Source organism: Trichechus manatus, unplaced genomic scaffold, assembly GCF_000243295.1.
Source record: "Trichechus manatus latirostris isolate Lorelei unplaced genomic scaffold, TriManLat1.0 scaffold00110, whole genome shotgun sequence".
NCBI lineage: Eukaryota > Metazoa > Chordata > Mammalia > Sirenia > Trichechidae > Trichechus > Trichechus manatus.
In genome coordinates, this window is record NW_004444046.1 from 5,874,656 (window position 1) to 5,899,674 (window position 25,019).

The 25,019-nt window shown below is 40.6% G+C and overlaps 1 protein-coding gene across 12 annotated transcripts in view; it reads right to left on the bottom strand.

The window, feature by feature from the left end:
• TNIK (TRAF2 and NCK interacting kinase) overlaps window positions 1-25,019 on the bottom strand; it is a 469,288-nt gene that overhangs the window by 67,194 nt on the left and 377,075 nt on the right. For 8 of the 12 annotated variants that reach the window (XM_023737914.1, XM_023737915.1, XM_004383465.2 and 5 more), the window contains 5 exons: window positions 16,927-17,037; window positions 16,010-16,096; window positions 14,783-14,971; window positions 5,154-5,318; window positions 2,040-2,279 (listed from right to left, as the gene is read on the bottom strand). In XM_023737914.1, the coding sequence (XP_023593682.1) occupies window positions 2,040-2,279; window positions 5,154-5,318; window positions 14,783-14,971; window positions 16,010-16,096; window positions 16,927-17,037 (792 nt within the window). The remainder of the gene's footprint in view (window positions 1-2,039; window positions 2,280-5,153; window positions 5,319-14,782; window positions 14,972-16,009; window positions 16,097-16,926; window positions 17,038-25,019) is intronic. The other 4 variants (XM_023737916.1, XM_004383467.2, XM_004383468.2 and 1 more) reach the window with 2 other exon arrangements.

Genomic DNA, 25,019 nt, shown 5'->3' on the forward strand with positions numbered 1-25,019 from the left:
TCCTGAGTGTTTCTACTTCCTAATTAACTTGCAATTACTAACTGAAAAACAAAACAAAACACTGTGGCTTGGAAGGTCAATTTACAAATGTAGTACAAAACAGGACTAATACTGAAAATACTGGAAGGGTCTTCAATAATACTGTGAATACCGCTAAGACTGTGAGGAACAGTAGGAAAATATATTACTAGCTCATCTGGCAAGGGGCTAAGGTAGAATTCAAGTATATAAATATTTTTAATGAAATTAAATATAAGTGAACCGAGTTCAGTATTTAAAGGAATCAAATTATGAATCCTAGTTAAAAAATTACTTTCAATGTAAATCATCATTCTTTATCTGTTTTATAAAATTAGCTTTTTTATTGTAATTCAATTTAAGATGAAGACCTAAAAAGATAAGTCACTGAAATGAAGCAGAATGACCAAGTCAGTGCTATCACCTGCTCAGATTAAATGTCACTACTACTGTTTTTTCCTTTTTCCTTTGATAAACTTAAATAGCTGTACAAAAGAAAAAGCCTAATGAATTATTAAAACCTGAAATCTTTGAAATGATCTAAAATTTCCTCCTAGCTTTATAAATGCATATGTATGTGTTTTCAGACAGCATCTGCCCCTCTGCCCACCTTATTTTTCATATTGAACCTTGCTCCCTACCTAAGCTTTTCTGATGGCATCTCTAGTTCTACAAGGAGCAAACACCAGCAAAAAAGCCATGACCATCTGTATTCGTTTTTAAAACAGTGGAAATCCTGTTATAATATCCTTTTGAGGGGGGAAAACCAGGAAAAATATTTGAAAACCACCGAGCGAAAACTATTATATTTTCTGAAATAGACAACAGCCTTGTTTTCTGGAATTGTTGGGAATTTCCTTTTGCTAGAGTCCTTATGCTGAGCTCAGAAGAAAGGAAATTCCTGAACCAGGAAGAGCCCAATGGAAAAATTTATCTAGTATTTAACAAAATTTCAAATTCTCAGTGGGATTCAGACTTTCTGGAGCCATTGATGCTGGATGAACCCCTGAAACTACCGCCCTGAGATAATCTTTAAACCTTAAACCAAAACTATACCCTGAAGTCTTCTTTAAACCAAAAATAGTTTATCTTAACAAGTAAAGCATGTCTGCCTTTAGCATTGTGTTCTTTTAAAGAATTACGTATTGAGATCAAACTGACAACAGCAACTTGAAAGGTTAGATGAGAAGCTTAGGGGGCAGTGAGTTTAAATCAATGGTGGTAGAACAATTTGGAGAAGAATGGCGAGAATGTTGGCACAACTTGAAGAATGTAACCAATGTCATAGAGTGGTACATGTAGAAATTGTTGAAATGGTGTATAACTGTATATTGTCACCAAAATTAAAAAAAATATATAAATGAAAAAAAATTATCTGGTATTTTGCAAGACTTTCAGATTGTTTGTAGCCATATATACAGTCCTGGAATAACTACTGATTTGCTATAAGCAAAAACAAAACAAAATAACCAAATCTAGGACTGTTCTGTCCAGTGGGATGGCTGGTCATTCCACCCTATAATTTTATCCTCAGTAATTAATGAAGGTTAGAAGAAAATTATGACCTGTTTTAAAGAAGCTTTCCTTAATGGTGCCAACTAAAATACCCTAAGATCAATACTATCTTTTGAACACCTGAAATATAGTTTTACTTTGTGTTGATAAAAATAGGAATAATTGAATTTTCTTTTTATTTGGGAGTTTTCAATCTGCCTAGCCATAGATTTAGGTGGCAGTGAATACATATATTATTCTATTTCTTAATAGGGGTAGCAAGATCATGGTTTGGATATATACTTCCCAGTCATTCAACTACCTGAATCTAAACGTCAAAGAAATTTTCTCAACTTCTTTGGGGAAAATGATAGATGACAATCCAATCCTTAGCTATGGGATGAGGAAGGACCAAAACAGATGGGAAGGTGCTTTGACATTATCACATTCTTCATTACGATGGCAGGTTTGGAACAGTGGTGATGATGAAGACGATGATGATGATAAAAACACCCCGGCAGTATTACCTTTGGTGGAATGTCTTCTTCCTGTCGTAACCAAGAGCTTCGGTCAAACTTTTCAATGCGAGTAGGAAGAGGAGGGTTCTCAGAGGTGGGATCCGAGTTCTGGCGTGGCATCTCAATGCGGTGCGAGGTCACATTCAGAGCCTCCTGAAAGCCAGAGAGACCTTTTGTGGGCTGCTCATGCACTGACTGGGAGGCGGTCAAGGCAGGTCCCTGGGATTTCACAGCCACCAAATGTGGGATCTAAGCATCAAACCAACAACAGAGCAGTGACATTAGAAGATAAATCAAATCAGCCAGTATCTCAATCAGTTGAAGGGCAAATCAAGCTCTAGGGCATGAGAACTGGACTATATAGCCTGTCACAGCTATTTATAGCAAGTTTTTAAAAAGCTCTTCCTAATTTTCAATTTAGAGCTGTGTTTAGGGCTGAAGTAGGGTCCCTGGCACCAAGTTGAATATTTACTTGGGACTGCTAAGAAGTTAGTAAAATAAGTGTGATGATGATAACAATAACTATATTTAGTAAGCATTTATTGACCAGCAATGCAATGTATTTTACAGGGACTTCTCTTTTAATATGACAAACTTTCTCCTTTAAAACTTCAAACCTTGACTTTACAGAGTGCTACTGCTCTGTAAAGAAAGAACTGTACTAAATTTTTAACACACTAAGTCCACCAAAAAGCAGACACTTTATTTTCCTCATTTTACATGTGAGTAAAATAAGGTAGAGAGGTTAAGTAACGGCCTAGATTTCACGGCTAATGTGTGTGGGAGCCTGAATTTGAACCAGGCTTTGGGGACTAAGGTGTGCCTGACCCAAGACATGGTATTTTCAGTCATCTCATATGCATGTGAAAGCTGGACAGTGAATAAGGAAAACAGAAGAACTGATGCCTTTGAATTACAGTGTTGGTGAAGAATATTGAATATACCATGGACTTCCAAGAAGTACAGCCAGAATGTTCCTTAGAAGGGAGAATGGCGAGACTTCATCTCATGTACTTTGGACATGTTATCGGGGGGGACCAGTCGCTGGAGAAGGACATTATGCTTGGTAAAGCAAAGGAAGACCCTTGAGGAGATAGACTGACACAGTGGCTGCAACAATGGGCTCAAACATAACAATGATTGTGAGGATGGTACAGAACCCTGCAGTGTTTCATTCTCTTGTACATAGGATCGCTATGCATGGGAACTGACTCGATGGCACCTAACAAAAACAACATTGTACCCCCAGAGCTCACATGCCTAACTCTGCTTTCTGGTAAATGTCTCGCTGCTGTTGTTGACCCACTGTCTCACTACCTATGGTGTTATGTATCTTTCAACACCAGTACGTTCCTTTTAGAGTTGTGGGTCTCCCAACTGGGCACGTGTTGATATTGTTCCTGCAAGGAAGACACATCGTTTTTTGGTGGAAATGTGGCTTTTAAAGACAAATCATTAAAGTCTAGAGTGCAGTGTCCTCCTCCCTCCCCTGATAGCACTCTTCACACTTTCTTGTTAGTGCTCATTTAATGCCTGTCTCTTCCCACTTCATGATGGTAAGCTCCCTGTGGACAGGAGCCATGTCTGTCTTGCTCCTCATTGTATCTCTGGATTTAGGACATGTCTAGCATGTGGGAGGTGTTCAATAAATCTTAACTGGACAAAAATCTACCACACTTTCTAAATTGAATTGTTAATTCAACAAATACTCATTTAATATCTGCTTTGTATAAGGGACCTGTCAGATTCTTCTCTGGTCTGAGATATCAGTGTTAGGATGTTACTAATTACACTTCAGAAAAAATCTCCAAAGTCTAGCTCTGCTGAGTGTTTGCATCAACCTGAAATATTAACTTTATATTAATTAATGTTAAATATCACTAAATATATGTTAGTATTAAAACAATGCACATTTAAAAAATATCTAGTATAAAACACAAACCCACTTTAAAAGGGCCAAAAAAAAAATTTTTTTTTGAAGTAGTTGAAGAATACTTACCCCAATTAGTTATCACGGGATATCTACATTTTCATTTTCCTAGGGTCCTTTCCACAACATATGTTTTCCCTCTCTACTTTTGCTTTTTACAGGGCATAAGTGCTCTATAAAGTCAAAGTCAGATGTTTTAAAAGACAAAGCTTGGGTGTTAAAAAAGAAGTCCCTATAAAAATGTGTCCTACTGTAGGTGAGACATGAAAGAATTATATACAAATAAAAACAACCGAGCGGAAGATAAGCTAAGCTGACCAGTGCTGAAAAATCTTGGACCTCATTTATTAAATGCAAATTTTAAACTCCAAGAATACCTGGTATCATCACTACTCTTTTAAACTCCTGTTCAAATAGCATTACATTTTCAAACGTGACCTCAAAATATTTTGTGGAAGTTTTAAAATGTGGTAGATGTCTGAAAGAAATTTATTTTTCATGGAATTCCACACCTGATTTCACTTTATATTTCATTTCAAAAGTCCTCTAGAACTTCCAGACACTTCCTCCTCTCATGAAAGTGGAGTAATATTTTTCTTTCGAAATTGCTTAAAACAGTGGCTTTCAAACTCTGAAGTGCATCAGAATCACCTGGTGAACTGGTTAAATCACAGATTGCTATGCCCCACCCCAGAGTGTCTGATCAGGTCTGGGGTGGGCCTGAGAATCTGCATTTCTATAAAGTTCCAGGGTGATACTGATGCTGCTGGTCCAGTGACCACACTCTGAAAGCTACTGACTTAGAAAACAGAATTTAATGTTTCCAGTTTCAGGCTAATGTCAAGATCCCATAGAATAAAGACAATATAATAGCTACCATATAACAAAGGTACTTAAGAATTTTAGTTTTGGTGATTATAAACGGATGCTTGTTTTCACTCTGCAGAAACGCCTGTGGGTCTCCAGAGAGGCCAACTGACCAAGAAATGACTTTGTGGTTGACTTTACATTAAGGATGGTGCTTTTTTCCTTCTCAGCCCTTCCTCTACCCTTCAAATTCAGTGGGACCTTCTATATTACTGTATGTTATATTTTAAGGGCTGAGATTTGATTGGTTACAACCTCCTGGGTTTTTAATAGGTTTTACTCTACATCCTATTGTAATGCTTGGTGGAATGAAGGGGAGAATGTACCTGGGGATCCACTGGTCTGAGCATGGGGGGTGTCCGAGCAGGCTGTACCCCACTAATGCTGAAGGACTCCGACCTTGGGGGCAGGCTGGGGTCAGATATCCTGTTGGCAACCTTGTGAGGCATGGCAGGTGAACTCTGTCGGTTGAGCCTTGAACGTTCTTCTACCTAGAAGCAATACAAAGAGAACCCCAATGGACAGAAGTCAATTCATTTCCTAGCAAGGACTTCCTGCAGTTCCCTGCACAGCCATTTTTGCGACCCTCTGATCAATTCATTTTAAGAAGCCAAAAATCTTCATTCCTGCTCTGCATCTAGAATTTGAAAAATTCTCTTTTCTATCAGAGCAAACACTTAGCAACAAAAAACATACAAAGCCCAGACTATCATCTTTCCATTATCCACTACCTTTAGCTATTTCAGGTAGCTGGGAATTTGGGATCAGCTGAAGGGTTTATCTTACATTGATTGGGATATTACCTTGCTGACTGGTCCCAAAGCCATGGGGTAGACAGTCTGCACCACAGATAATCAGAGGAAGCTGTGGTAGGCATTAAGATTGCTTGGGGAAAATAGAAAATTGCTTTGGGTTGGTGTGCTCCCTGACTCATAGGATAGGGAGGGGAAGAACAATTGGCGGGCTGAAGAGATGATGAAGTTTGATGCACTAACCCTCCATTTCTTCACATGTCCCACTGACAGGCAGGTGGGTGTTCGTGGCAGCATCTTAACGAGCATGGCCTGTCTTAAGCAGACTTCCTGTATTATTTTCTTTTTGTCTTTTGGGGGCACTTTCTCTTCAGTTGTCTCTCCCTGCTCCCAAAAATACATTGCTCCTCCTCATTCTTTCCATTTCCAATGGGGACTCCACTGCCTCACTCTCCCCTTTCTTCCTCCCTGTTTCTCCATACATGCGTTCATTCTTGCTTCTCCTCCTCTTCTCCCCCAACTCCAGCCCACTCTCCCCTCAGGCCATTTCATCTCCTTGTCATTTCCCTCCTTCCAGAATCTCTCTCAGCCCCAAACAGATAACTGATCTGAAATGCTACACTGGGAAGTCTCACAGGGAAGCACTATCAGAGACAGTCCTTTCGACAGGTAAAAATTACCCTCAATACACATGTATGGCAGGCAGACTGTCACAGGAGACAATTTTAAAGGGAAATTTAGATAAACAAGATGGACACAGCAGAACAGATTTGAGATCTTCAACAACTTCAAGAGACTGAGGATTTTTCTTCCAGATCCATCCTATCCTGTCCTTCATTTTTTTTTCTAAGCGTCAATTTGACTGTTTATTTTCCAAATCCACCAAGACAATGCAACTGTTCTCTGCGCCTTGCTGAGCCTTCAGTGAGCCTCTTCTGTTGACTCATCGTCTGAGTATTGTGAGATCCTGCCTGGGAGCCCACATGTAGGTACTAGATATTCATGTCTGTCTACATCTTTTGTGTAGCAAGCAGCTGAGGGCCTTTACTCCTTTTACTGCCCAATTTGAAGTAAAAGTTCAAAAGAGCTATTTGTTCTGATCTCTTTACCCCATTTTGAATCTTTCTAGAGGCAGACTCAGTCTCATAGACAGAATAAGTCTGTTTCTTAAATTGTCTTATTACCCCAAAACATTTTAACACATAGATACAGGACAGAAAAGAAAATAGCCCTCCTGTCACTCCTCAGGGGTAGTTTAAACATCTCTTCCCCACCATGACTGTGCAGGGAATGTACAATTAATTGTCATACAGTTGACTTTGGTTTTGAAATACCACGTCCCAGGAGCTTACCACATACCAAATGAGGTTAGCTGCAAAACGCCAGGAATATAAACCAGAACATGTATACTTTGTGTGTGTGTATGCATGCAAAGTACTACACCAGCAATAATTATCTGACTACTGGACTATTGCACTGGGCAAAAGAACAAAGCAAGCTTTGAGATACCACTACAAAGAAGAGGAAATACTGCAAAGACAGCAATAGATAAACTGGACCAAGGCATGCACTATATTCCTTTTCCAAATACCAGACTCACTGGAAAGAAGGTAAATATTTCCAGGCAACTGGAATTGGTCAAATATTAGCCATTTCCTTATTTCCAGGGAAGACTGTTCCTATATAAATCACATGTACAAGTACCCCTCACTATCTGAACTTCTGCTGTCCAAACCATTGTTGTCTGAGCTCAAGAACTTGAGATCCAGAGACATTTTCAGATAAATACCTGACTACTCTAAACTCTAGTCATTTGTTACTTGAAATTCAGCAACCAAATATATTCAGATAGCAAAGAATACTTGTGTTATTATTTTGAATTGTAAAATACACTCAGATGGCTTAAACCATACAATAAGAGAAAGCACATTAAAAACAAAAGTAGAAAAGTCTGCCCCAAAAGACTCCACCTTAAACAAAGAAGCTATCCTGAGACAAAGAATTCTTTTGGCAACTGCCAGAATCAAGACCCCGCAAAGGAAGCGGCCTCACCTCTGACAGCTCCCAGTCTCACAGGGCCTAAAGCTGTTAGTATATAACGAACAGGGCAGAAAGTGGAACACAGATTTCCATAGGCATTTCATGGGTTTCATTAGACATGTACAGTTGTTACTAATGTACTTCTATTAGAGAAATGACAAGGAACCCAATGTTTACTAAAAGTCCTACCATTAGTGTGTTTCAGTCTGTATCATTCTAAAATACACAAGATAAATAATCTAATATATATATATATATAAACTCCAAGTCCGTTGCCATCGAGTTAATTTCACAACTCATGGTGACCTCATATGTTACAGAGTAGAACTGATTCATAGGGCCATCTTGGCTGTAATCTTTACAGAAGCAGATCACCAGGACTTTCTTCCGCATTGCCACTGGGTTGGTTGAGTAGTTGCCAACCTTTAGGTTAGCAGTCACATGCAAACTATTTGTGGCATTCAGGGACCTAATCTATTATAAACTTTGCAAATTATTTCAGGATGGTCTAATGTGCTGAAATTATCCAGGCTGGAGTTTGTCCAAAGAAATGTGAAAACGTCCGAGAAGGATGCAACAATGAGGTATCTGGCAATACACGTTGTCTCAAGATAACCTTGCTCTAAAGTCTTTAGGAAGATAACGCTGCCCAAGTGCTTTTGCACCAAAGGAACATCTTAAGTATTGGAACAAAGATACCAAATCAAATGCTGGAAGAGGTGCTTTTCCTGATAACAGTTTCACAGATGGACAGAGGGAGAAAGCTGGATAGTGTATCTAGGAATGTGCCCTTCAGATTATTTTAATACTGGGTGAAGTCCTGTCCCCTGAATCATCACAACTTATGTCTCTTAACTGAATAGGAGATGGATGTGTGAGAAAAAAAAAAAAAGTTTTGTTTTTTCTTCTTTTCAGACATAATCCAGACAGGTTTCAATCTGCCTTATAGGATATCCAGGAAAGCCTGTCTATCAGACAAGCCTCTGCTCCAGCCTCCTGCTGCCAAGAAGACAAAGTACCAGCACCACCAAAAAAAGCGCTCTGGTAGTGTCAGACATAGAGTCGAAGTGCCAGAACACAACAAGAAAGGTTACCTGTTATAAAGTATTTCCTAGTTGAAGGGAAGATGAGATTGTCCATGAATACTGAGAACAGGATTAGAGGAGACAGATCAATTTCATTATAAAAACAATTTTTTTTTCCTTAAAAGAATCATTTTAACATCAAAACTAAAATAACTTTGGAGAGGTCTGGATCATCTCTGTGGAAATGTCATACTACTTATTATAGTGTTCTAGGGAGTAAGAAAAAAATGGTCTCAGAGATAAACTTCTGCTCCAGGAAGATGTGTTGTCCATTGGCCAAACAAACATAGAAGGCCGGAAAATACATTTTTTGATTACAAGGTTTCAGAAAAATCTTCAAAATAAATAAAAATCTATTTAAACATGCATAAAAAGAAGCATTTTATCAATGAAAATTGTTAAATTTTTTGACAAATTGAAAATAATTTGCAGGCTACAATGTCTCACTTTGCAATAATGAATATTTGCTGAGAAATAAAATTACAGGAATAGTTTCAAAAATGTTGACAGTGAAAATACATTTACTATGTCATATGGGTGCATTTTAATAATGTTTTATATGGTGTAGGGTGGGTGGGGTCTGTGAATGTTCTAGAAGGTTTTACTGAAGGGTTCATGTATGGTGAATTGAATGCAGTCATAGGGGAATTCCTTTGTTCTTTCTAACTGCACAAAACGGTTTGATTTTTGTGTTTACTGGCAACTCTGGAGAAAGGGTGAGAAGTCAGTAAATAACTTCTAGGTGCTCTTTAGGTACTTTGACCCTGTACTCACTGGCCCCATAAAAAGCTGAGTCATAATGTCCTTTGGCAAAACCACATGGGCAGATGGTTACAGAGCAAGATGGGGATGTCCCTTCTCTGGGCACCCTGAGGACAGGGGAGACTCTCAATCATATGGAATGTTAAAAATGCAATCTTGTCTCAAGATCAAGGGTCTGGAGTAATTTTTCAAGATCCACTCCCAATCAGTGATTCTGGAGGGAAGTATAGATCCCCACATGAATGGAGCACATCACTTAAAAATAATGAAGATATCCCTTAGCAAGCTGAGATGGGAAATGAAAAGGATACATCTGTCACTGGGGAGAGGTGGGTGGAGATGATGGGAAATACCTGTGAACTGGCCATGTGAAATCTAAGCAGGAAATAACAGAGACAAAACTCTTACTCCTTTTGGGCTATGACAGCCTTGAAAACAAAACATAAATATGTTGAATAATATACAGGCACTTCCCGACTTATGACAGGGATCTGTTCTGATGACTCCGTCATAAGTTGGTTCTGACTTAAGTCAGATACCTCTTTTTTGTTGTTTTCATTATTATTGCCTTTTATTATCAGCATCTTTATAAAGCCGATCTTTCACTACCTGCAAGTGAACATCTGAGAATGATAACATTTAGCAAATTACCCGCTTCAACACTGTATGCAGTACGCATTACTAACAATAAACCCATAAACCAAATCCGTTGCCGTCAAGTCGATTCCAACTCATAGTGACCCTATACGATAAGATGTACAAAACAGACCGTTGTCGTAAGTTGGGGACTACTTGTATTTCATCTGCATTTGTACAGTGCCTAACGATCAGCTGGCACATTCACGGACGTTATTGCCCATGATTCTCCCAAGTGTGAGAAGGCAGTGCAGATGAAGAAGCTGAGCCCCAGAAAGCTAGACTTGCCCCAGGTCCTACAGCTAGAAAGAGGAAGAATTTGAACTCAAACATTTTTCTTAGTACTTCCTTCTAGGTTCCTCTTACCTGAAATCTTAAGAGAGATAAGCAGAAATTAAGGAAAGATGGGAGCACAGCTGTAAACTCTGTATGGTAATTTGGGAACCTCACACATACAGTAGATCACACAAAGAGAAAAAATACATTTATACAGAGCAGAGAAATGGGAATAAAGGAGCTTTTATATATAGGGACTTCAAAGTCCAATGGGCTTGTGGAAAATAAAGAGACATCTTGGCTCTCATCTGATTGTTATTTGTCAAATAAAACTGAGGCCAGATGACTGGCATGTATCACCAAGTGTCAGAAAAAATTAAAATGCAATCTCATCTAACACTCATGTAGACAGAATATTCCGCCACTGCTACAGTTGATGCAAAATAAAAAAGGAAGTGTGTGAGTGTGTGTGTGTGTGTGTGTGTGTGTGTGTGTGTGTGTGTGTATTGTGTCTGTGAAGTGGCAGGGGAGGGAGGGGGTGAACAGCTGTTGTCAGGTCCAGACAATCACATGACATTTTAAGGACTAGAAGAAAGAAGAAAGGAATCTCCATTCAAAATGTGATGGGAGGAAAAAATCCTCCAAATTCTGCTGACGTTTAACAGGCCATACTGATGTTTTCACCAAACAAATCTGACTTCCATCCCAATCCAGAAGTGGCAGGTAGATTTAGACCAAGTATTACCAGCCCAGTGAGTGAATCCAAATGGAACACGAAAGGGATAAGGATCTCTCTCCCCCATTAACACAGAGATATTAATGTTTCTTTCTGGCTGAAATCCGAAAATCAAAGCCAAAGTGACATTCAGGACAGATAGAATTCTCAGTAAAAGAAGGCAGAGGAGGGCTCATTAAGATTTGAAAATGACTATTTTCATTTATTCTTACTGCAGTCAACAAATCAATGAGAAAGGTAATGAGAAATGCAATGTTTACTTCTGTTTTACAAAATGAAGACACAAAAGTACAAAGCATGAAGCATTATAACAACATTATACTGCTGATGAAAACTTGATTTGAACTAAGGAAGAGAAGAAGTAAGTGGATGGAAAAATATTCAAAGGAGAAAACCATCTTGATGAAAAGGTACAGAGATGAGTTAGAAAACAAATGATGGAGCAGATTACAGAAGAGGTTGAAATGGGTGGAAGGTGGCTGGCTGGTATCAATGGCACACGGGGCAAAAAAAAAAAAGTTCTAGCCCTGTATCAGAGGAGAGTGGTATGGGCATTGCTACCCACTCATCCCTGGTGAAGATAGTTTCAAATATATATCCTGGCAGAAGATCCATTTGAAAAACAAAATAGTACTTTTTATTTCACCTCCAAAAGAGAGTTTAATCCAGGTTGTTTCATCAGTTGATAATTAAGATGCTGGTAAGCTAGAAATTCTGTTCAGATCCAAAGTCTTAAAACATACGTTACTGTTTGGCTACGCTGAACCCCACCTACCTCCCTAGTGTAAGAAAAGAGATCTGCAATAATGCTTTAGAAGAAAAGTCTGTATATTGCTCATGAGAAGCACTGAAATATAAAGAAGATAACGATCTTCACACTCATTTTTATCAGCCTCGATAAGAAGCAGGTGTTTAAAATGATGAATCAAACCAAGGCAGACAATTATGTGCTCTTGTTTGTACACCAGTTGTTCCAATTCCCAATTTAGCCCTGTCACTCATTGTATCATCTTAATGTCTCATCTTTCTTCTAGAATATGGACACCCACTCTAAGACTTGGGAACTGCTTCGTGAACAGACCGATGGTTAGCTGGAAGACAGATAATGTTAACCATACCCAGGAGGATAGGACTAAATGTGAAATCCCAAAAGAATGTTCCCACACATGTATAGAAGTACACAAAGCCCAAAGGAAGAGCCCCATCTGCTAGGAAGATGGGAACCTGGGAAGATGTCACCCACCGGAGGTGGCCCAAACTTATGGTGGCCGGGGAACCTCACATCAGGAGTGCTTGCTGACACAGCCATGTTGTCTGCACGCCCAAGTGCTATGTGTCTTTTACTGCTAGGAGCTCGGCAAGGAAGCCTAGGGGAAATAGGAGGTCTAGAAAACTGGCTTGATGACGTCTGCAAATGCTTGCATCCAGGAATGCCATTGCTTCTGAAAGCCCGGGAACCATGAACTAATTGACTGAAGAGGATATGCTAGGAAATTTAGTGATGAGGACAGATAGTAACTAGAAAACAATGAAGTCAAAGAGGATAAATTCAAGTCCTCTGGGAAGAGGCTGAAGGAGGGGAGAGGAAACTGTTCCGTGCTCTTCCCCCTTTTCTGGCACATTTCTGCATGAGGGAGCTGCGGAGGGGAAAGATGGAATTCTCAGATGGTCTGCAAGGAAGGATGGTCCTCGCCAATGGGATTTGGAGCTGTCCCTCTCCTAAGCTCATGCTTGGGGCTGGGAACACTGAAGGCCAGGTGGTCACATGTCAAGGAGAAGTCACTTAGGAATGCAGTACTTCTTAGAGGGGTTGAGGCACTTGTAAATATGGGTGAATTCATGGCCCTCCTGGCCCAAGGTCCACGGGATTTTCTAAGGTCCTCCTTAATTCCACTAATGGACAATAGGGGGCTTGTCACTTTGGAAATGTTTGGAGAAGACACACAAATGACCTTAGATTCTAACCCTTGAGTTGGGCTACATCTCTGGGAGTGGGATCTCTCTGAAGATCTCACTATGGTCCTTGTGGCTTTCTGAGGCTTCAGTTGCTGTTCTTCAAGACCAAGTCTAATAGGACAAGCCAGTTCATTTCTCTTCTGTGAGTGATGGTCTAACAGGAGTCTTGATCTGGAATCATTAATCTCTGTAGGTGCTACTGGCATTAGCTTAGTAGAGGCTACTTTTTCAGCTTTCTGAACACCTGCCAAGGTCAGGAGCTGTAAGTCTGGCTTACAAAGGAGGTTAGCAGTGGGTGAAGGTGGTACATCTCTGCCAGCCAGGAAGCACGTGAGCTGCTGTTTGACAGCATAGTGATTCTGCTTAGCTGGAAGAACAGGTGGATTATCAAGGGGTTGTTGCTGTACCTGGGAGTAGGATCATAAAATTGAATTATTGACCTGAGAGAAAGAGGCAGCAATTACAAGCTAGTTAACTATGCATCATATTTATAGACTACAGGGGACAGTGATCATAAATATTCTCCACCCAGAATCAAAAGTGCTTCTCTATAGATTGACTTTTTTTTGAGTTTTGAAAGAAAAATTACTTTACTTTTTTAAAAAAGTACATCACCATTATAAATGATTAAAACAATATAAAAGTACAATTAAAAAAAAAAAACCCTACAAATTTTACCACCCATAAACAACCATCATTAATATTAGGATAACACCATTTCAAGCATTTCCTATATAATGTAACTATGAACAGAAAAATAAGAGAGACTGAAATTTGTTTTTTAATCAAAATAGTATCTGGTGATACAAATCTGGTTCTGGTAATGTTGTAGCCTAGACAACTTGAAAAAAGCGCGAGCTATAAATATCTGAAGATGTTAGATTATAACTACCTAAAGCAAAAACCAAAACCAAAAAATAAAAACCCCATCTTTTTAAGTGACTAGGTGAGCTGAGAGGAAAATAAAGGAAATCGCCATAAATAAAGGCCCCACAAGGGATGACAGAATTGAAAACCAGGGTGTTACCTGCATGAACTGACACAATGTCTTCCTGGAAGGGTGCCTGGTCTTGGCTAGAGTTATTACTTCGCTTGTTTGCTTTACCTTTGACTATCACTCACCTCCCCGGCTCCACCCCATCTAAACAATTTTTAATTAGATGTTTAAAATAGCTAATTATAGAGCTGAGTTCCTGAAAATCCTTCTTTAGTTTGGTAGTTGAGTGAATGAAGGACCATTACTTTGGAAGTATCTGCAAAAGAAATACAAACGACCTCTGATCCTAGAAGTGAATACTACAACCACCAGTGTGAGGTCGCCTGCGTGTTACTTAGCACCACAGAAGACCAGGGCAGCATTAGCGATAATGCTAACAATGAGTAACAGGGCCCATGTATGGCAGAAAATGACCCCACCTACAATTCCAGAGTCCTAAATCACATTTTTCCATAGAGTCTCTAAAAATCATCATACCACAAACTCCGCTGGACTCCTATAAAGAAAATGATTATTCTTGTTCCTGTTGTTGATTACAAAAATCTACTGGATACCAAGAACTACAAAAATAGCTATTTCTACAGAAAAATAGTTATGCTTCTTCCGAAGTAAAGTGCTAACTTTGCAGTACTGGTTTACCTGTCCACTTGTACTAGATGAACTCTTTATACCCAAATGCCTGGCCACCGTGGCTTGGCGACACTTTCTTACTTACCTCCTTGGCCCACGCTGGCTTCTCACTAGGACTCATCCCTTCTTTGTAATGGTACAGTGGCTTCTTCTCCACGGGCCTCTGTTCCTGCCGCTGATGCTGAAGGGAAACCAAGTAGTCCCTTTCTTGCTTTAGCTGTCTCTGCAGTCTTTCTGCTTGTCTCTGTTCTTCCAATTGTTTGCGCTTATATTCCTGAGCAGATCAGGGAAGGAAAGGCCAAATCACCATACAGAAACCACTGGCCAGGACCAGTTAAGCACGCAATGGAGGCAAGAGTGATGATAAATAACAAAGGACCTTAATACTAACAGAACTACAGGACGATGTCAGGGTGTGTCATGGATATAAGCTACAGCCTCAGGTTAGCATCGACACAAGAATGTGGGCATTTAATGAAAACACTGTTGCTTTAATGGACAGCCCCACAGAATACCGCCACTTGCAAAGTGACCTGTCCCTGATGAATTGCAACGGAAAAAGTGGGCATAACGAGGGCATCTGGATGGTCAGTACACAAGCCCTCTAAGGAGTCATCAGGTTCCTATTTAGTAATTAAACCATTGAAACATGTACAATTACAAAGCTAAATAAATGGTTAAAGATACTGCCTAAGTCATCTTTTGTTTTATGAAGCTTGGGCCAAAAAAAGCCATTAACAAGCTTATATATAGACCTAAAAAAAAAAAAAAAAATCAGAATGCCACTGAATAAAATTTCAGTTAAAAGAAAAAAAAGATACACGAAGAAGTCCATTTGGAGAGCAGTGCAATAATCATAAAAAGTACTTCAAGCAGAAGCTGCATAGGCAGGGGACACAAAATGTTCCCATCGTAAGGGTAAAACTAACAGTCTGCAAATGAAGTACGACTGTAAAGCTGAGTGGTTTTTATGGAAGAGGGGCATTTTGCCATGATTGTATTCCAGCATGTTGTAAATGGCCTTACAAATTCCTCTGTAATAAACACAGTGAGTCTTGAAAACAGTCTCAACTTATAATAAGGCTAGTTTCATGTTGAAGTTTCAGAAATAGATAGCTAATAAAGAATGCATAATGAGTATATTAGATGCATTAAGATTTGGTAAATTAGGTCAGGAAATGTATTCTGTTTCTATGGGATTTTGGAGGTATGTGAGGCTTGGAGGATACCCTCTTTTGGAAGGAGGACACAGACACACACACACACAGTAAGAACACAGAGCAGGCGAGCTGGCGTTTGGCTGTCCCATTACCAGAAGTAGAGCTTGTTCATGCAGTAGCTGTTGCTGCAAGATCTCTAACTGCCTTTGCTCCTCCTCTAACTGTCGCCTGATGTATTCCTGGAGAGGTGGGTAGCAGAGAGTTCAGAGGAACAGAGAGAGAAAGAGAACGGTAATTCCAAGGTGACAAGAGCTGCCAAGTAAGGTGTAGAAGAAGGAGGGAAAAAAATACCCAGACACCTCCTCACAAAACAGGAAGAGTATGCCACACCAAAGCAAAAGCATTTCAACATAGTCAAAAGCACAAGCCCTCCACCCACAGCAGCTGACTAGATGGCTCAGAGTTTTATTGATGCGACTTGATTTTCATAAAGCCAGCCACATTTTAAAGCTTTTCATTACACCGTCCCCTCTTTATGGACTACCTGGAATTAACAATGCTGTTAAGTTCAGAGGTTCCTGTGCAGCCAGCAGGAATAAAACAATTGCTGAATGCCATCATGTGCTGTCTTTGTAACTGAACCCTCCTGCAGACTTCCTCTGTGCTGTTAGAATGTGACTCTAACCAGGGAGGGAGAGACGGGGCTACATCAATGACTCAAGTCATGAACACCAGAGATGGCATGAGTAGAAAACTCTTCTGAAGCAGTGAAAGAGTAGGACTTGGCTAGTTTTCACGCTTCTGTGCTGCCTTCAGAGCAGATACGCAGGGTCAGGAGAACCAGATGAAGGTCTGTCAGGGGACTTTGGCCTGGGAAGGAAGTGAGGTTGAATGAGTGGGCACTGCCAAGGCTGTGCATTTGACTGCTTGAATAGGTGAGAATAGTTGCTTGAGGAAGAGTAAAAACCCACTTAAATCGGGCAGCCCTAAGAGGAAGTGACGCACACCCCAGCGACATCAGGCACAGGAGTCCACTCTGTACCACTGGCGATGCCCAGTCCCGCTGTACCTGCTCGTGCTCTGCCCGCCTCCGCTCCTCCTCCCGGCGCATCTGCTCCTCGTAGTGCCTGCGCTGCTCCCTCTCCTGCTGCTTCCGCAGCTCCTTCTCTCGCCTTTGTTGCTGTGGGGAACAAGCGGACAACCATAAGGGAAGTAGGCACTGGAGGTGGAGTGCCGGGAACCAGCAGGGAGAGCGGCAGAACTAGGACATGAACTCTGAAGGAGAGATGCTGAAATGCTCTAAGTCTCTTCCTCTCCCATCTACTGGGAGACCCATTGGCAGGGACAGGGTGATAGAGAATACTCTGCTGCTTACCATGTACATAGACTCCCCAGGTTTATGTACTGACCTAGAAGTTTCTGTAAAGCACATTCTCCCAATTAGCTAATGGGAGTTTTTAAAGGAGGGTAGGAAACACTAATGTCTAATAGGTTACTTATTAAACATGATCAAACTGTTTATGACATCATATGGGGTTTAAAGCATATTTCTTTCCATATCATGTAAGGCAAACATTTCATAGGTAGAGAAAGCAAAAATCAGAGAAGTGAAGTGACATATTCAAGGCCATACAGACAATTAATGGCTGAGGGTACAATAGAATTTACTGACTTCCATCCAGTCAACTACCCTTTCTCACACTGCTGCCTCTCTGTATTTTCTGGAATATTCATTTTGAAGTGTCAATTTCAACTTCCCACTCGAGTAACACCCTTATACTCAGGAATCATCATCATCATCATCATCACCTCATATTTACTGAACAATTGCCAGGCCCTGGACAGTTTGGTAAGCACCTTACATGCTTTATCTTATTTAATCATCACAACAGTCTTCTGAGGTAGATATTATTACAGTCTTGCGTCGCTTAACATCCACGATATGTTCTGTGAAACAGGATGTTATGTGATTTAGACATTGTGCAAACACCATATCATATATGCTGCGCATGACCCAAGCCATGGTATTTTCAACCAAAAGCAAAGATGTCACTTTGAGGACTAAAGTGCACCTGACCTAAGCCATGATATTACATACTTAGCAAAAGCTATATGGATACTGCTGCTATCACTAGCACTGGTTTAGCTGCATCTGGGAGCCACGATGTACTCCAAGGTAATATTTTCAAAAGAAAATTAAACAGAGATAGTGCTACAACATTCAAGAGATGTGTGATACATGAGATCGGATGCTACTGCCTAGGGGTCGAAGCATACACTGTTATACAGTAAATTTTTTATTTGTAAGTAGGGAAAGTTCATGTTAAAGTAATGATAGAAAGTACAGTACGATACATACGCAAGTCAGTAACATAGGTGTTTATTATGACTATCAAGACATATGTATTATAGGTTATATATGTACTGTATAATTATATGCCTGGTAGCATAACTGTTCTGTATACAAGAGACATGAGATACAGGTGTTATGTGTGAGAAGCTGTTGCATTCACTACGTCCAGTTACATCTGCTATGTCTTACTCTCTGATTGGGATTTCTGAACTCAATTATGAGCTTATGGGACCATGGACATCTATGTGATCGGATGTTGCCCAAACGAATGTTTTGTGGCACATGACTGTATTATCCCAATTTTATATAAGAAAACTGAAGTGCAGAGTGATCAAGAAATTGTTCAAGGTCACATGCCCAGCAAGTGGTGGAGCCTGATTTCAAAGCCAGGATGTGACTACAGAATCTGAACTCAATCATTACAGAAAACAAAGAGGCACAGGAGTGACAGAAAGATCATAAATTTTCCAGTTCTTCATTATACTCTCAGGAAAGGAGAGCATCCTAGGAGCAGAAGTTAGAGCTAGGCTAAGCAGTTACAGAGGGAAATGGTTCTCAAGCAGGGACAGCACTTCCTTCCCTGGAGCATTTGGAACTGTGTGGGTACACGGGGGAGCTTTTACTGGTTGTCCCAATGATGGGGGACATGATGGACATTTAGCATGAGAAGCCAGGGATGCTATCATGCTGCAGTGTGCAGGAAAGCCACACATTACAACGTGCTTTCCCACACAACATGCCACTGGCACCCCTTCTGAGAAAGGCTGTAGGTCCTTTATGTCAGAGCCCTGCACTGGCATTGGGGTTTCTTCTTCCTTAAATAGGAGGTTCAGAGGGGACACTTCAGGGGTCCATTCCCTTGTAACATTCTCAACAACATTTCACTATAGGCTAAGGAAACAGAAGATACTGGAATAGAATGGATTATGACTGTATAACACTGACCAGCTAGCTCTACACAAACAGGGATACAGCTTTCTAGGACAACAGTTCTTTTTCAGAGCCCGGCTAACCCAACGACAGATATTCAAATGTCAAAGAAGCCCATCAGGAAGCCTTCCTGATGCAGCTACTGCTGCAATCTTCTGATTTGCTGTCTTCCAACGGCCTCGGAAGAAGCTGCATCTTTTGAAATTCAAAGTCTATCATTTCCAGATAAAAAATTATTTGTCCATCATAGATTGCAGGCAATGGGGAGCCACTGAAGGACTTTATGCAGCCCAATGACATGAGCAGACTTGCATTTTCAAAAGCCATGGGAGAAGGCAAGACTAAAAGCTAAAAAGCAGTGAGAGGCCATTCTACTGATACACACTTGGAATAATAGGGCATTGATGAGTTAAGCAAGGGCAGCCTGAGAGCCCACGTTCATAATCTCTGCTGAGGATGGAAATGCAACCAAAAGGAAGAAAGACTAAACACTATTCAGACTTCCAGTTTTCTTAACAGGGCTGGAGTGGATAGCAACTTAGAAGTAGAAATTAGAAATAGGCAAATAGGCTGGTGACTGCTGGCTGTGTGTGTGTGTGTGCGGTGGGGAAGGGAGGGTGTTTGAATTACTTGGTCAAGAGGCATGGTAGATGGTGCAATAGAGAAGAAGGAAAAGCAGGTCTGGGGAAGGGAAAGAGAGGTATGTTGGGGTACAGGGATGAGTCAAGTTCCAGACATGTGATTATTTGTTTTGCAGAAAAATAATATAGGAAGACGTGAGTAGAAAACATCAGCATAGGAACCAGCTGAAAAGTCTGGACTACAGACTCAAACAGAGATATTTCCAAGACTCAACCCAAGTGAATCCATGCCAGCACAGAGAATAAAATAATTTATGTGTGCAGATCTGACTCCTTGCAGGAAATAGCCCTAATTTAGCTAACATCTCCAGTTTTTCACTCTAACCATTAGTCTCTTTCTTGAGGAAAAAAATAATCAAGCCGTCTGAAGATTTAGCTGATTTTTATGTGAAGGATTTGTACATTTCCACCTCCTTTGCCTGGAATCAATACTGTTTTATAATTACATGCCACTCAGGTCCCCCATGTGAGGTGCATGCAGTATTGATTGCAACTCAAGAGGACCTGGGCTTCCCAAGTATTCTGTATTTTCTGAGAAAGGCGCTCAAAAGTGACAAATAATTAACGATTTCACTTGGATCAGCTGCCGCTAAGGCATGGAGGCATTGGTCCCTGTAGCGAGGCTGAGAAAATAAATCACTTCCCCAACCTTCTGAGGGCACCCTGCCAATTTCCAGCTGCTGTGCCTCAATGCTAATGCCTTTCCTGGAAAAATGTTTGTTCGCTTTCCTCCTGTGCATGGGCTGTTTGAGGGGACACAGCAAAACCTGTCAAAGAAAGACACAGGCTCTGGCCTCAAGGAGACACCTTTACAAAGCTGATGACTCTTGCTGTAGAAGCAGCTTGCTGAGAGCAAGGCCTGTGTTTGATTCAGGCTGTATGCCCTGCCCCTCACACAAGGTGTGGCACTTGGCAGGTGCACTTAAGAGCTTGTTGAACTAAACTGAGTAAGAATCTTGGGGCAAAAGAAGATAATACAGTATCCTCTTAAATTGCTTTGGGGGCAGTTTCCCTCCTATCAATACTCATAGCTTATATCACACTGTACCTTATATTAGGGAGTCCCTGGGTGGTACAAATGGTTAAGGGCTCGGATGCTAACTGAAGGGTCAAAGTTCAAGTCTACCCAGAAGTGCCTCAAAAGAAAGGCCTGGCAACCTACTTCTGAAAAATCAGCCACTGATAACCCTATGGAGCACAGTTCTACTCTAACACACATGGGGTCACCATGAGTCAAAATCACCTTGATGGCAACTGGTACTTTATATCATAGGTATTTAAGTAAGTATGTCTTATCTACTCTACACTCTAGGTTGAAAGCGATTTGTGGGCAGGGTCTACGTTCCACTGCAGTTTTCATTGCCCACCGTATCCCACATAGCACCTGGCACCATCGAGATCCGCTGCATTGACTACCACAGATTGGGAAGGAAGAGAAGGGAAGAGAGCCTTGTAGAGCCTCAGGCCACCCCTTTGTCCTTCTACGCCCTCCTCAGACAGCCCATATGGGCCTGTGGAACATTCTTTTGTGCTGAGCACAGACGGCCTGACAATATTCCTCTAAACCAAGAGTCATCTAAAATTGGCACTGGCATAGTATCTATTCACCATCTTGAAGAAAGGCAGGAAATAAAATAAGGGAGTAAGAGTCTAAGCTGGAAGGAGTGGGAAAGGGGATAACCAAACAGTATTTGTAAATTTTATTCATATTATGCATAAAGATGATAGCGGTCCCGCTGTCAACAAAGAATGGCTTACACTAACTACTCTGAAACTCCTGGCAGATGCTCCCGCTATATTGAATTGCCTACATGCACATTTTCATCCAGATCTTCTTGGAGGCATTGCCAACAAGTTTTATCACTTAAGATTAGTCAGTCAGTGGACCTTTATAAATTTCTAAATTTTTTTTCCTGGTTGGAGGATGATGGACAATACCTACTCTGAAAATTTTCCAGGCTAATGCCATCATTGCCTTCCTCTAAGGAGAGCATTACTGGGGCTTTTGTCCCTCCCTTTGTCTTTTGTTGATGTTTGCAAAACATGACTTTTTTGATAAAAGTTTGTTTTTTTTTTTTAATTTGGTCAAAATATATATAATAAAACATTTGCCAACTCAACAATTTTTATATGTATAATTCAGTGACATTGATTACATTCATCACATGCAACCATTACCACTATCTGTTACGAAATTATTCCACCACCATTAACAGAACATCGGTGCCCCCTAGGCAATGACTCCTCTCTTGCCCCTCCCTCCCACCCCTGGTAATCACTAATAAGCTTTAGCTTCTATACATTTGCCTATTTCACGTAAGTGGGAGCAGACAATATTTGTCCTTTTGTGACTGACTCATTTCACTCAGCACATGTTTTCAAGGTTCATCTATGTTGTAGCGTGTATCAGAACTTCATTTCTCTTTATGGCTCAGTAGTATTCCACTGTATGGATATACCACGCTTTGTCTATCCATTCATCCGCTGATGGACATTTTAGTTGTTTGTTTAGGAAAGTTTTGATCCTTCCCAGGGTGTTCCCTTAGGCTACATCCTGGGGAAGGCTGTGTGACTGTATGTTCAAGCACGTGAACTGGTCAATTTTAAAGAGGAGATGTTAATCTGAAAAAAATAAAGATGATGCATTTTCCCAAGTTGCCTATACATTCAGGATTTCTGCTCTTTAAATTCTTGCCAGAGAATATGGCCTCACTCTTAAATACGTGACTCTTATTAAAGACCTAGCTGTAGGAAATAATTCGCATTCTGAATGGCTCTAGAGTCCATTTTCCTTTGGCTCTTTAAATGTTCTTCATAGACCCCTTAGACTAAGCAGAGCTGTGCACCTGCACCAGGGGGCTCTGGCTCCTACAGAAACAGCTTTATGAGCCAGGCTTTCCTGTTATGCCATAAAATTGTGTTCTGCGACATTGTAAGAATTGCCGAATAAAGCTAATCACTGTGTTTGTGGTAAGAATATTGCTTCAGCATTATTCACAGCACTACTCAACTTCTGCTAGATAAGTACACAGGTCTGGATTATCTTTCAAAGGCTCACCTGAGTAACTGGTTTAATCTTATCATATGGATTTACGTGAATCTGGAACCATTCATGTTGGCCCCTTTACTTAGCCACTGGGACTCTCAGGCCCAGACCCATGGCCTACCTCTAGCACCTGATCCAGCCCTGTACAGCTACAGTAACACACAGAAAATTGGCTGAGACCTAAAGGGACACTTAGTCCAACCGAGTTTCTAATGTAAAAAAACCCTACCATGCACCAGAGCAAATACAGCTAAGGACAGCTCACCCAACATTCTAAGCATATGGAATGTTTTGGTAAAAGTGACAGGATTGTAACCTGTATGGTATTTTTACCTTAAAAAGTACTTTGTCATCTTCTAATTAGATCCTCATAAAAGTCCTGTGAGATAAGTGGGGTAAATGTCATTTATTATTTCCATCTTTTACATACTGCCAGGAAGGCTCATTGCTTTGTCAATGGTCACATGATAAGTTCGAGCAAAGCCAGGAAAGAATACAAATAATATCGAGCACTCTCTCTGTTTCAGGTACTTGCTGCACTGGGAGATTTACACTCTTTGGCTCATTCAATCCCATAATGTGACTACAGAGTTTAGTTAATTATTCCCATTTTATAGATAAGCAAATTGAAGCTCAGAGAAGTTAGGTAAATTGTTCCATGTCACACAGCTGTAAAGTGGTTGAGCTGGGAACCCAGGATGGTCAGTCTCCGTGTTCTTTCCACTCTATGCCCCACCACCTCCCAGCTCCTAGAACCTTGTGGAGTATTCTATCAATTGTAGATCTAGCGAGAAGTACAGTGTAATAGAGTATGTGTGGACGAACTGATGAAAGATACCACATCTATCCTATCACCATCAACACTTTCATCAACATCCTTAAGAAATTTCAGATCATACACTTTGCTGCTTTTTTTCTACCCTCCAAATGTTCACGTTAAATTTGAGTCTGGATTTTTTTGACGTTCTGGTAGATCTGGTAGGTACCATTATGTGTAAGATGTCCTGGGTCTATCTTATACTTAGATCATGTTTCCCATTATATGAACTGAGAATTAATGCCCAGTAGCTGCAACATGACACATGACCGTGTAGGTGGAGGTAGGGAAGCATAAGCGACAACAGGGCATGGGGGAAGGAACACTGGATCAGAAATAGTAAAACTGGATTCTAGTCCTGCTTTGCCACTGATGTGAACTCTGTAAACCACCCAGTGGGTGCCCAATAAATATCTGTTAAATGAATGCAAGAATGTTACATGACCTTGAATAAGTCATCTTAACCCAAACCTTCAGCAAGGAGGGAGACTAGGTGATCTCGTGAGTTCTTCATTCTACGAGTCTAAGCAGGGAAGTATTGCATTGCAAAACAAAAATCTACTAACAATTCCGAATGGGAAGTGAAAAGAAACACAGTTGTGGTGTGCCCTTAGACAGTTCCTCTTGCTTTGCATCCTGGGTGACCACCTGTAAGTGGTGAGAGGAGACACCACTGGGACTACGGAAGAACTGAGTCAGCCTCCAGAGAACAGGAACACAACGGGTACAGGATCAAGTCAGGGGCTCCTTGGGAAGTACCTCAAACCACCACTTGACACAGGGGCTCTCTGTTCAAAGACACGCAGAATGAAAGAACCCAGTGTGGTCTTTTGAATCCAGTGCACATCACACGTGCTGTCTCACTTTAAATGGGACTGTTCTGAGTAAGATTTGCAGCAGTTGTCCTTGTGACAAGTGGTAGTCAAGCTTCTGGGTATTCCTTTGTCCTTTTTAACATTTGTTAACGTTTCAGTTTGGAAAGACCATTGCAAACCAAATGCTGCATGCCAAGGTATGATTTCTTGTAACTAAAACTGGGATTCCAGACTTTTTTTTACAGGAAGGAAAGAAAGGCGAGTGATGAGGAAGTTGGTTGGCACCTCTGAAATCACAACACAGAAAAGTATTAATAATAACAAAATAGAATAACAATCATTAATAATAAGAGCAAACACTTACAGAGTGCTTATTATGATGCCAGGTCTTGTTCTAAGCTCTTCACTCATTTTAACTAATTTAATTCTCACTACAACTCATTTAATTGTCATCACCCTCATTTGACAGGTGAGGAAACCCAGCTGCACACAGGCCAATATCTTGCCCACGTTCGCCCACCTGGTAAATGTAAAGTCATGATCTATATTCAGAATCTGGC